General features: G+C 37.4%; 3 protein-coding genes across 5 annotated transcripts in view; 1 reads left to right on the top strand and 2 right to left on the bottom strand.

Moving 5' to 3' along the window:
- LOC127509938 (gastrula zinc finger protein XlCGF52.1-like) overlaps positions 1-13402 on the bottom strand; it is a 316344-nt gene that overhangs the window by 215627 nt on the left and 87315 nt on the right. The window lies entirely within an intron of this gene.
- Positions 1-13402, top strand: part of LOC127509888 (stonustoxin subunit alpha-like) — a 77934-nt gene that overhangs the window by 45677 nt on the left and 18855 nt on the right. The window lies entirely within an intron of this gene.
- On the bottom strand, positions 6529-13367 carry LOC127509910 (neoverrucotoxin subunit beta-like). Its single transcript, XM_051889264.1, has 5 exons — positions 13242-13367; positions 11348-11463; positions 11126-11216; positions 9740-9832; positions 6529-8359 (listed from the first exon to the last, which is right to left on the bottom strand). Exons 2-5 carry the CDS (start codon positions 11438-11440, stop codon positions 6900-6902), a joined length of 1737 nt encoding a protein of 578 aa, XP_051745224.1. The 5' UTR covers positions 11441-11463; positions 13242-13367; the 3' UTR covers positions 6529-6899.

Raw genomic sequence — 13402 nt, 5'->3', positions numbered from 1 at the left:
AAAAATCTGCAAGTGTATACTCATCTTGTCATTCAAGCTGCTGAAAATATTACAGTAATGTGAAAACTAGAGATGCACCGATGTATCGGCCAACAATCGGTATCGGCGATAAAAGCTATTATTATCACTATCGGCCATCGTCCGAATGTTTAAAAACTACCAGGGCCGATTAAATCCTGTCAATCAAAAGGGTGCGGAAAAGACTGCAACTCATACATACTGTGTGTGAAGAAAATCGCTCTTGTGTTGAATTTCTTCTTCTTCTTGGCGGTTGGCAAACCAGCTTTTGTGTTAAATTTTAACGCATTAACAGTTTAAAAATAGTGACGCTAAAGCAGGCTCTTTTTGACCCTATGAATCACCCGTATTTCAAGCCAGGGTTGCCAGGTCTGCATTTTTATTTTTTGCTACATCAAATATTATTTGTAGCGCCTCCCGTCCAATAATCGCAAAAGGCTTTGTGCCTTGTTATTTCTGATAAGAATAAAAGTTTCAGTTTTCAAATTCTGTCCATTTTATAATGAAATTCAAACAATAAATGGCGTTTTGACGCTCTTAAATGTGTCGTGTCAGATCGCTGTAATGCCTCAGTTCAGGCGGCAGCTCGGAGCGCGAGTCTTTTCTTCCTCTTCAATACAAGTTATATCTCGAAAAACATGCATGAATATCAAAGGTATGTTGAAAAATATAGCCTAGTACAACTTACCAGAATGTATCACGTCTCTTGTAATCACTTTATTTGTGCTTCAACCGTGGAAAGATGTCAATAAAACAGCTTGTGAACAATATGTCACATCATGTCAAATTTACCTCAGGAATGTTTTCCAATGTTCACAGTTTCTTAGCTACCTATATAAAAAAAACATTAGAGAGGAGCTTATTTACTGTAAATTATGTTTGTGTAAATTTGCCATGAAGACAACAAGTGCTTATGAAAACTACCTTATGTGATACTAAGTTTTATACAAACATTTCAGTTTTTATTTGAGTGTAATTGTTATATCTGAAAATAAACAGCAGCTGAATATAAAACTTATGTTGTTAATTGTAACCTCTAATATTGTAGTGTACCAAATAAGAGGGTTCCCTGTATAGTTTGCAACATTATTTGGGAGAGATTTTTTTTCCTTAAAAAAAAAAAAAACTATTGGTATCGGTATCGGCATCGGCCGATATCATTCTGAATAATCGGCTATTGGTATCGGCAGAGAAATTTAGTATCGGTGCACCTCTAGTGAAAACCCACTGATGCTTCCACTTGCATTGGCCTATAGCAGGTTTAAGTTTTACTCAGTCGTATCATCTCCTGTTTGATATTGGAAATGTATCCAGTCTATCCAGAAGCAGAGATAAAAGAATGCCCTTCAGACACATGCACACACACACACACAAAAGTGCACTAAGTTTACATAAAAATATTACTGTAACCATTTAGCAGTAGCCAATGCTTTGCATACTGACAATATATTAGGGCTGGGTATTTTTTTCGTAACTTATGGTACAATAACTATGATAGTAAATATCATCATGAGCCTATGATCTACATGTCCAGGTTTTTTTTTAATCAGTTCATGATAGCTGCTGTATGATAGTATGTAAAAATCACTCCTGGTACTGACCCAATTCAAGCACTGAAGGGACACATTTCACTTTACATATGAGTAGAGGTATACACAAGTCATCATCACACTCATTTCTGAAGATATAAAAATCCTCTTGTACAAAATGACAAGCACCCTTGGTACTGTCTGTGTTGCTCCTCTAGTAGGCAAAGTACTGTATATGAGTGGAGTGGATTTCCCTCCATTCTAAAAGCATTTTGTTAGCAATATGTTGCCTGCATGCATTCTGGGGCAAAGGCCATAAACCTGTGCATACAATAAAAATGTTTGCAGTGCCAACAAATGCTGTTCTCAAATATTTTAAGGGACAGTGGGCCAAATGAAGAAAAGGGGCACCAGATTTGTTAAAAAAAATACAGGGGAGGACATTTGAATGTTTTTAAACATGGGGCTAAAACCACATAAAAATAATATTTTTAACCAAATTCAAGTTAAAATTCAACTCTTTACATAGATTCTGCCTACATATTTTTACTAAAATATCTAAATAAAATATTCTCTGAAGGAAAATGTGGTAAAGGTTAACTCTTACTATTATATATCAGTTCCCTTTCGAATGGGAACTCACGCTCCCTAGAGGGAACTATGGGGAATGCCTCCGGCATGACTGGTGTCTGAAGCATGAGTGTAAACACGACAATGAACTTGACATTGGCAGGTGGCAGCCTATGACTTCACTACTAGTACGACTGTGAGTATAAGGGGCTTATTACACAAACACAATTTTCAACTAAAAACTGAAAACTTTTTATGCATTTTGGCCGTTCATTTACACCACAGTGGCGTTTTGGTGGCCTGAAAACGCAAACCTTTGAAAATGGGTTTCAAAGTGCAAGTTTTTGAAAACGATACCAATGTCATCTCCGTGTAAACTGCAAAAATGCAAATCTGTGAAAACGGTGACGGCATGCACATGCGTATTACGTGTTTAGTTTATCCACCTTATACTATAAAAATACGGTGGATAGGCATGCACTTTTGGCGAGAGTGCTCTGCGTATGCGCAGGCGCGTAGTCTTTCTTTACAAATTAACATCACCAACTACTTGTCTGGCGTGCGTAATACAGCGTTTTTAGTCATTTTTGCAGAGCCTACTTGAGAAGCAGTTTTGGGCAACAGAATGCAGTTATGCCTCCTCTCGTCTTGAGAATTGTGACATGGAGAGGTTTTCATTCTTTGTTATGGACCAGGTAGTGTTGCCAAGTGGTTAGGCTCTCTTTGAGCCTCCTTGGCTATTGCTTTAGGTCTGGAGCACCAGTAGGCTTCTTCTCATTATGAGAATCTTTCTGTGAGGCCCCTGCTTTATAGATCAGTGCTCCACCTGGGGCAGCAGCATCAAGTTGTTACGTGTGCTACGTACCTCCTTGTTGGGGTCTTAACAGGGTAACAATGCAGAGTTGTTAAGCTCTCTTGAGCCTCCGCAGCTGTTTATTTGAAAGAGCATTGCTATGCCTTCTCTTTTCTAAAAGAAGTTGTACATTCAGGCCTCAGCTCTCCCAGAGCTTCGTCTTTTTATGCAATTCTGAGTAGTCAGCTCTCTTTGAGCCTCCTTGGGAGCTGCCCTGAGTATAAAACATATGCCGCCTTTTGACCTTAGAGAGTCAGCATATTGAGGCCCCTGTTCTTGCAGACAGAATTGACTAGGTTGATAGGCTCTCTGTGAGGCTCCTTGGCCATTGCTCTTGAACTAGAGAGCTGTTAGGCCTCCTCTCGCCATAGAGAGTTGTTCTATTAGAGGCCTTCACTCCCCTGAGCTCCGCCCATTTTTGTGTCAGCTGGCCCTATTATGTAGCCTCATTGACAGGTGTAGGACTTAATGTATTCATCTTTTGAGCTAAGCCAAATACTGCAAGCGTTGCTAGGCCTCCTCTCACTAGAGAGAGTTATCTTTCTGAGGCCTCCGCTAGGACAGCATTTGCAAGTTGTAGTCTTTATGTGGGCCTCCTGGAAAGCTGTTCTGAGCGTGGGACATAGTTAGGTCTCTCGATTTAGAGAGTCGTCATGTTGAGGCCTCTGCTACTAGAGCTTGGCTAGATAGCTAAGTTTTTAGGCTCTCTGTGAGCCTTCTTGGCCACTGCTCTTGAACTAGATCATTGCTAGGCCTCCTCTTGCTAGAGAGTCATCTTATTGAGGCCTCTGATCTCCAGAGCTCAGGTGTAAGTTCTAAGTGATAGGCTCTCTGTGAGCCTCCTTTGCTACTGCTAGCATTGTTAGGCCTCCAATTTTTGGTTCCCAGAACATTCTGGGAACGTTAGTTTCTGGTTCCCAGAACATACATCCTAACGTTCTCTGTTGGTTAGCCAGGAATGTTTTCTTAAAGTTTTCTTCGTAAACAGAACATTCCCTGTTGGTTTGGAAAACGTTCCCCTAACCTTCCCAGAATGTTCTCAGAATGTTCCCGGAACATTCCCTTAACCTTCCTAGAACGTTCCCGGAACGTTCCCCTAACCTCTTTTTATTCCGATATATTTTACCCTGCTGTAAGTCAGTTATCATTCAGCACTCCGTGTTCCATATGGTATAAGCGGCACGGAAGACGGATGAATGGACGTCAATACTACAAACCATGTCTTGTTTTGAACTGTTATTTAATCAATAGAATATATTGTAAATAATCTGAGCACATAAACCTTCATATAGAGGATTAAATAAGATTTTATGCATTAATATGGAAGATTTCTTAAATTGTATCACTGACACTGTACCACAAGCAGATTTCTTAAGTGACAAACAATGACTTCAACACAATATGTTTTTTTTTAAATATTAATTTTATTCACAGACAATTATGTGACTTTAACTGGGATAACATTACAGCCCTGGCTTAATGAACATACCCGTTCCATTAGGCAGAAATGTAGAAAAGCAGAACGCAAGTGGAAGAAAGATAAACTTAAGGTTTCATTTGAAATGTTTTGTGATTCATTAAAACAATATCAAGTCACTGTCAGGACTGCAAAATCTAATTATCTCTTGGAAATAATGGGCCCATAGGCCCAAGGTCATTTTTAATACAATAGATACTGTTATGATCCCTGCAATGGTTGGCCATCCTACTGCAACCCCCGGGACATGTGAAAAGTTCCTTGAATTTTTTGTTGATAAAATTCAGGATATTAGAACACAAATTGTGGCCCCAGCTGTGACTCATTCTGAACCTGTGTTGCCTCCAAGCACTTTCAGGCTCTCTCTCACTCAATTGTCAGACATAGTTTCATCATTGAAACCTACAAACTCTCCTATGGATGTCATACCATCGCTTTTTCTTAAAAATGTTTTTAACTCTGTTGCCCCCATCATTTTGGCCATAATAAACAGCTCTCTGGTGAATGGAATGGTCCCTGCTATAGCTTCAAACATGCTGTGGTGTAGCCTCTCCTGAAAAAACCTTCTCTTGACCCAGATGATGTAAATAATTATAGGCCTATTTCAAAGTTACCATTTCTATCAAAAATTCTAGAAAAGGTGGTTTATTTGCAGCTCTATTCTTATTTGACCACTTTTAGTATATTCGATACATTTCAATCAGGCTTCAGGGCATTTCACAGTACTGAGACTGCTTTGCTAAAGGTGACCAACGATATTCTGTGTTACTTGGATTCTGGTGATGGCGCTATTTTAATTCTTTTAGATCTCAACATGGCATTTGACACAATAGATCATTCCATTCTGTTAAACTGCATTGACAGAGTGGTTGGTATCTAGGGGGTTGCATTAAGCTGGTTTTCCTCGTATCTCAAAGGGCGAACCTATTATGTCAGCATTGGTAATCACAACTGTCCTACTATTCGATAAGCAGATAAGTGCCGTTATTAAAGGAAGCTTCTTTCATCTTCGGTCTATTCCCAAATTAAAACATTTTCTTTCAAAAAGGGATTTAGAATTAGTGATTCATGCACTTATCACATCACCATTGGACTATTGCAATTCCTTATATGTAGGTTTGCCTAAATCCACTCTCCATCGCTTGCAATTAGTTCAAAATGCAGCGGCTAGACTTCTAGCGGGTGCAGGGAAGAGAGACCACATCACACCTGTTCTCACTTGCGCTTGTTACCAGTTGAATACAGAGTCGAATTTAAGGTATTGCTCTATGTTTATAAAGCCTTGCATGGTCTAGCACCACAGTACACTGTCAATCTCATTCAACCATATTCTGCAGTGAGATCTCTTTGCTCATCAAACCAGTTGTTTCTCTCTGTTCCTCGTTCCCGTCTGGAAACCAAGGGTGACCGGGCGTTTGAAACTTCGGCCCCCAAGTTGTGGAATGCACTTCCTTTCTCTGTCCGGTCCTCTACCTCATTATCCACATTCAAATCTAGGTTGAAGACACATCTTTTCTCCCTAGCCTATGGTGTTGCTTGAGAGGTTATATTCTGTTTAGTTTCATTATCATGGACTTTTAGTTTGTTTGCATTCTCACCTTGTGTTCCTTTGTTCTGTGTTTCCGCTCCTCATGATTATCAGCTGTGTTCCTTTAATTATCCTCATCTATGTTTGCTGCTTAAGTTCCTCCCGTTCCCTCAGTCTTTGTCCGATCACTGTTATGTTTGGTTGTGTTTACCCTGCTTGTCTGCCTGCCTGGAGCTTTATAATTAAACTTGGAATATTATTGATCCTGATCTGTTTGTCTTCGTCTTCCTGTCTAAACACTCTGCGGAAAGTACTATCATGCCAAAAAGGCACATGTTAACAAGCTTAAGATTTTTGGTGTTCTTTTGTAGTTCTTTTTATTGTGGTAATACACAGATCATATCACATAGAAATAAACATAAATTAGACCTTCAAAGCCAGGCAAAGGTCGTAACAAAGCATTTGGACTTGACAAATTCTTATGGTAGGTTTATATTGATTTTACTTATGAATGTTTCCTCTGTGAACACAAACACAATTCTGAGGCATCTGGTGGAGGTACAGGTGCACCAAATCCTGATTTTATTAAAGGTTTTCGACAAGGATTGACCACAACATGTGCTGGTAAATGTTTGCAAGTCAAAGAATATGATTTTTAAATACTGAATTCATCTCCAATATTTTATTTATACAAATGAGATGCAATTGACATGGCACTGGTGGAAGAATTTCAAACCCTGGGCAATACTTTATCCATGTAAATTTTCTCACAGCTTGGACAGAAGACAGCGCCTTAGAGCATGATATTAGCAAAAATAAGGTTTACTGAAAAATTTGAGGTGCTTTAATAATGAAAATGACATTTAATGGTTGTGTATAAATCACTTATTGAATCTGAGTTTCATTTTAACAGAATTTCCTGATTCAATTCTCCAATCCTGAAAGCACACTGAAAGAATGCTGTGCTTGTTTGTCTTTCAGTTTTCCATGTTCATACAGATAGATGGAGGAACCTGAATTGGAGGGATCTGAGATGGCAGAAATAACAAAAAGGACTTTCTGTCCCTCAAACGGCTTTGATAAACCTTTGAAGAGATTGATGTTAAATCTCATCTTTGCGATAAGATCAGAATCATTGAACCACTTTCTGATAGGTGCCACAGAAATCATGTTGGGTTCCCCTTCTAGCTCTGTAAATCTGTCAGCTTTCAGGAACTCTTTCAAGGCTGAAAGATATGGGTCTTTATATTTCAGAGATGTGAAGGTAAAGCAAATCACTCCAGGAAAGTCAGGATTAAGAAGGATGGCGTTGAGACTGTCTGAGTCTTCAATTTTGATCCCGTCCAGTGACTTGGTGAGAAAACTCAAGATTTGAAGTTCAGACTTTGCATCATTTAACCACTGGTTAAGCATCTCAGCACTGAATGGGGAGCTCCTGTGGATCTTCAGGATGTCTTCCAGAGACTTCTCCTCCTCCTCTCCTCCTCGAATAGCAGGCAAGACCCTGCGGACTGCTTTCAGTAGCATTGCCTTGTAAATGCTAAATGAGTTCTGAAATGAGCGCAGCCTCTCTTTAATGTCTTTGAAACTATTAACCAGTGTGTTTCTTGACAGCTCATTGTATGTCCTTTCTGCCTCTCCCAGCTCCTCGATTATAGCTTCAGTTTTGAGAGCCACGCTTTTACTGATTTCTCTCTCTACCTGAGCTGCCTTTGAGTTCAAAAGATGAAGAGGATAAAGCCAGACTTTTACGGGAACTTCATTCTGTGGATTCTTCAGCAGAGTGGGGAGCTGCTTGTACAAACTCAAGGCCTCCATGTATGTGGTGGGGTTCTGCTCAAGGCGGACGTCACCGTGAAATGTGCAGGTGATCTTCTCAGCCATTTTCTTTTCAGCAGAAGTCATTTTTAAAGTTGCATTTGCCCCACTAGAAAAATCAGGGATCTTTTTGACCATGGCATTCAGTTCTCCTTCAATTTCCTGCTTGTTTTCCTCTTCTGAAAATGTCCGATCAAATACCATGAATCCCTGAGCTCCGTACAGCACAGCAACGACCACATGAGTTGCAGTTTTCTGGTCAAACACCTGAGGGTAGGTGATCTGGCCCAGATGGCTCATAGTGAGCTGTTCATATCTTGTAGTTTCACTGAAATACTTTGTAACTCTGGACTGTTGGTTGGAGGATTTGGTGTCACGCAGGTACTTGGCAGATCCCCCCACCTCCACGAGCCCCCCCAAGAAACTGGCCTTTAGGGAAGCGCTTACATCCAGGAGATTGAATTTACTTGAGAGAGAGTCAGAGTTACTGAATATCACATCTGTTCTGGGCTGTGGATGACTGTCCAAATCCTCACTCAGTGATTTCTTATCCCACAGAGTAACACCTGAAATCAGAAGTGGCTTTAACAGTTACTCTATGTATGAGGAAGTGTAGGTTGGATGGTTTAGTGATGGGTAAACTTGTGAAAACTATTTGAATGTGACACATTGCTTTTTCACTAAAATCCTTTTATTGTATTTTGTATTTCTGTTTTTCTTTAAAGGAACACTCCACTTTTTTTTTAAAATAGGCTCATTTTCCAACTCCCCTAGAGTTAAACATTTGAGTTTTACCGTTTTCGAATCCATTTAGCCGATCTCCGGGTCTGGCGATACCACTTTTAGCATAGCTTAGCATAGTTCATTGAATCTGATTAGACCGTTAGCATCTCGTTAAAAAATGACCAAAGAGTTTCAATATTTTTCCTATTTAAACTTGACTCTTCTGTAGTTACCTTGTGTACTAAGATCGACGGAAAATGAAAAGTTGTGATTTTCTAGGCCGATATGACTAGGAACTATACTGTCATTCCGGCGTAAAAATCAAGGAACTTTGCTGCCGTACCATGGCTGCAGCAGGCGCAATGATATTACACAGCGCCTGTGAGCCCCTGCTTGCACAGGGAGCGTGCCTTGCAACCATGGAGACATTTGTGAGAGACGCTGCGTAATATCATTGCGCCTGCTGACGCCATTTTCAAGTGAGTGCGCGCCTCTCGCCAGTTCGCATTGCTTATGCTGGGGAGAGGTAAGCGTTTTTTCAGAGCTCTTCATTTTATGAGTGAAATAAGTTTGCAAAGTGCATAAATCGACTAAATGTCTTATTGTAAACAGTACTGAGACTATTTGCAGCATTCTGTTGTATGTTCTATGCGTGAGTGGATTAAGAATGTGAAGTTATATCATGGGCCATATGATATTGTATTGACATGGTTTTGTGTCATTAATTAGCTAACAAATGTTATATCATACAGGAATGTCTTATTATGGAATGCCCACAAGAGATATATGAACTTTATTCATGTTAATCCACAGGTATTTCAGTCTTATTGTCTTTTTATTTTCTTTATATTCTTGTATTGTGTTAATACTATAATGTTTCAATGTTAATTTTCTCAACTGTTACACAAAATGTGTTCGCATTGTTTGTGCTGGGGAGAGGAATGTCTCATTATGGAACGCCCACAAGAGATATATGAACTTTATTCATGTTAATCCACAGACGGAGTGAAGTCAATGCTGGCGTGGCTGTCAATAAATCCCCTTTTGGTGAACTTAAGTAAAAGTGTCCAGGGTCTTCTTACACACAACGCAGAGGATGATAACAGCGGTCAGCAATGGACCGGTTACACATGCAGGTTTTTTCACACAATGACTGGTAAGTGGTGATTGAACATGTTTTGAAAGTGTATTGAAGGAAATGGTTATTTAGGTAGGTGCAGCACCTGGAATGAAGGAATCCCTGCGACAGTCATACAGCATACCAGGAAACAAAGGTCTTCCGAGGGCTGCTACTTCCATTGGTTCTGACTGCAGGGCTGTTAACAAGAAGAAAAGACAATATAACCAGATAAAAAAGTTTGTCAAGCAAACTTTGATGTTGGCTTGACCAGAAAGTTTGAAGTTTAAAGGTTTCGAAGGAAATACAGTTTATTAGAAAAAACAGACAAAGATTAGCATGATTTAACATGTTTCTAGCATGATTTAGCACATTTAGCATTATGTTGCTAACATATTTTACCATAGTATGACTTAGCCTGTGGCTATCATAATTTAACATGCTGCTAACATGATTTAACACATTGCTAATATGTTTTAACATGTTTCTAACATGTTGCTAAAAAGTTTTAGCATGTTTCTAGCATGTTTTGACACGTTAGCATTTGTTTACTCTATTTATTTATTTACTTTACATTTTTTGTGTATTGCGTTATTGTATTTAAATGTGTTGTATTTAAATGTTCAGAGTTCTTGTTATAAGGAAAAAAGTTATTAAACCTGTTATACTGACAACACTTTTTTGCAACTTATTTCAATATGGTGATAATACCGTATACCTTGATAAAAGCTTCAGCAATTATTGCAAACTGAAAATTTGATACCATCACATAACTGCACTATTCCCCGGTTTCACAGACAAGGCTTAAACTAGTCCTAGACTAAAATGCATGTTTGAGCTGTTTTAACTGAAAGTAACTTGCACTGACATATCTTAAAATATATCAGTGCCATTGTTTTGTCTCAAGATGCACACCAGTAATGTTTTTTTTCTAGTGTACGTTTATAAAAGTTACTTAAATATTATAATTGAACTAAGGCCTAATCCTGGTTTAGGCTAAGCCCCGTCTGTGAAACCGGGCCTATAAGTCTTATTGTACAAAAGTTTTGAATGGCTCAAAGTCTATGGGATTTTTCATAGTTTTGATCGTCTAGCTTATGAAAACCATAAGTGCGATTGGTTAAAAAAGATATAGCAATCCGAGTCAGAACAGTTTGAAGGTCTGACCCAGGTTTGGTGATTGTAGCTTTAATTTAAATGTGTTAAAATAAATGCACTAAGGTGCAACCTTAGTGATAATGAAAACTGTTTAAAGACATTAGAAATGTGTTATAAAATGTAGCTATTTGATCACAGAACTTCTTAAGCCCTATAGGCCAAGCACAAACTGATGAGAAAAGTCATAAAGAGACAAACCAAAATTAGAGTCATCGTTGGTTATAGTTGATATCTGGAAGTCGCACAACACAAAGAAGCTCTTTTTAAGAGTTGAAGTATTCATTTTTGCTATAAATAGTTCTTAATGGTCCCAAAGACATGACGGTCATCTTACCTGGAGTCTTTGCAGTTCCTCTGGGTGGTAAGACATTAAATCTTACACTTTCCTCAGTCCTAGTCTCACTTGGTTTGGGTTGTAACTTTTCCTATTTTTAAAGAAATAATAAAAAAAAAAAAAAATGAAAATAAAAACAAACTTCCACAGATATTTTAAATCCTTAATCTCTTGAAATACATTTGGATAGACTTTCATTTTGTAATATAAAGGCATACTTGCCTCTGCGTTCACCACAGCAAGAATTGCCAGCCACAGATACACATAAATGTAGATGCAGTTCGGCTGCTTCAGGTGCATCAAAAGAGCCGCCATCTTAGAAAAGATAACAAGGACACCTGTTGGATTAAAAGACATCGTTACAAAAACTAAGTATACTTCAAATTCATTTTATTAACAATGCTTAAGTTCAAATATAGTTTAAAGTATACTTTATGCAGTGAGTATACTAATATCAATGTACTACTACTATAGTAGCATACGTGTACTATTTGAATAGTACTTAATTGGGACTAAATGGGCTCACTTTTACCCCCAGTTTCACAGACAAGGCTTAAGGCTATAGTCCCAGACTAAAATGCATGTTTGAGCTGTCTCAACTGAAAATAACTTGTACTAACGTATCTTAAAATAGGTCAGTGCCATTGTTTTATTCCAAGATGCACACAGTAAGGTTTTTAAAGGCATTTTTATAAAAAGCTGCTTAAATATTGTAATATGACTAAGGCCTACATTGTAGGCCTAGTTAAAAAAAATAAAATAAAATACAGTAAATATGTAAAAACATTTACAGAACAAACTGTATTAACAAGAAAATTAAAAAAAAAAATAACCAGTAAATTCATTAATGCACACTGCTACTAATATTTGTTTAGTATCTTTAACATATACTGACAACCACCAAAATAATGCGGGTGGTAAAACAGAAAGCTATACATGAAGAATCACAAATAGATAGTATATATATATATACTATATATACTATATATAAGTATATACTAATTAGCTTTGTCATGATACTGAAATTTCTACCTTCGATACAATACCTTGATAAGTATCGATTTTCGATACCACTGGGAAAAAAAAGCTGCATATACTGTCATATAGATATTATTTTTGACCACCCATTGAAAGTCTAGGCAATCAAAACTTTATTCTGAAGAGATAACTTCATATGATAAAGCCTTTAAGCTTTTTCATATATAAACACTCATCAGTTACTATACAGTTACAGTTTTTCACTGTAAATTACACGTTGATTTTTTTACAGCATTTTACTGTAAAATACATGAAATGTCTGTTTTTTCTCTGTATATAGTACGGTAACTTACTGTTTTAATAGTTTTTTTCTCCCGTAACATTTTTACAATATTTTACAGTTAAAATTACACTAATTTTTTAATGTGAAACTGTCTGTGAAACCAGGCCTTAGTGTATAAAAGTAAACTTTAAGTACACTAGTTTACAACTGTTTTTCATTTTGTTTTACTTTACTTTATTAAACTACAAACGTAGTAAGAGGTATACTGATAGTTTATTAGTTAAATGGTTGATTAATGGTTGATTTTTTTTTTTTAGTTGATGAAAGTACACTTTGAAGTATACTCTCAGTAAACTACTAGTTTAATAGTTTTATACTGCAAGTATACTTGTAAGTTTTCTTTAAGTGAACTTAATATCATATGAATAGGTCACTATTTATATATTGTTGTTGCACCTAAAGTATATTACTACAGTATGCTCCTGTTTAAGTATTATTTTTTGAAATATAGCTTTAATTGTACTTTAATTTGAAGTAAATTCCTATGTACACTAGCAGTGGACGACACAAAAATTCACATACTTAGAATTAGGAACAGATCTGTTTTCTTTGAAATTCAATATTTTCTAACAAATCTATTGTCCATCAAAGTTCAAGAAACCAAACAACATTCGTTCCTTCAGTTCCTTTGCAATCAAGTGATCTCTTTTTTATTTAATTTTAGTAAAAACATGTCTATACAAAAAATCCCCTGTGATCACATCTGAATTCTCTGAATAGTCTGCTTGAGCTCTAAACAGCACATTCACACATTATCAGCTCATAATGATGTATTAGTTTTATATGATGTATTACCTGGAGTCTCTGTGTGTCCTTGGGAAGTTAAGAGCTGAAATATTCTGGTAAAGTCTTCAACTGAAGTCTGAAGCTCACTGGACTTCTGTAGTGATATTTATACTCAGAAGGAAACTGCCCTTTTACCCTCATGGACCTTTTCCAATCCCATCTGCCTCTCT

This window comes from Ctenopharyngodon idella, chromosome 3 (genome assembly GCF_019924925.1).
Source record: "Ctenopharyngodon idella isolate HZGC_01 chromosome 3, HZGC01, whole genome shotgun sequence".
NCBI classification, from domain to species: domain Eukaryota; kingdom Metazoa; phylum Chordata; class Actinopteri; order Cypriniformes; family Xenocyprididae; genus Ctenopharyngodon; species Ctenopharyngodon idella.
This window is presented reverse-complemented; position numbering and strand designations above follow the sequence as displayed.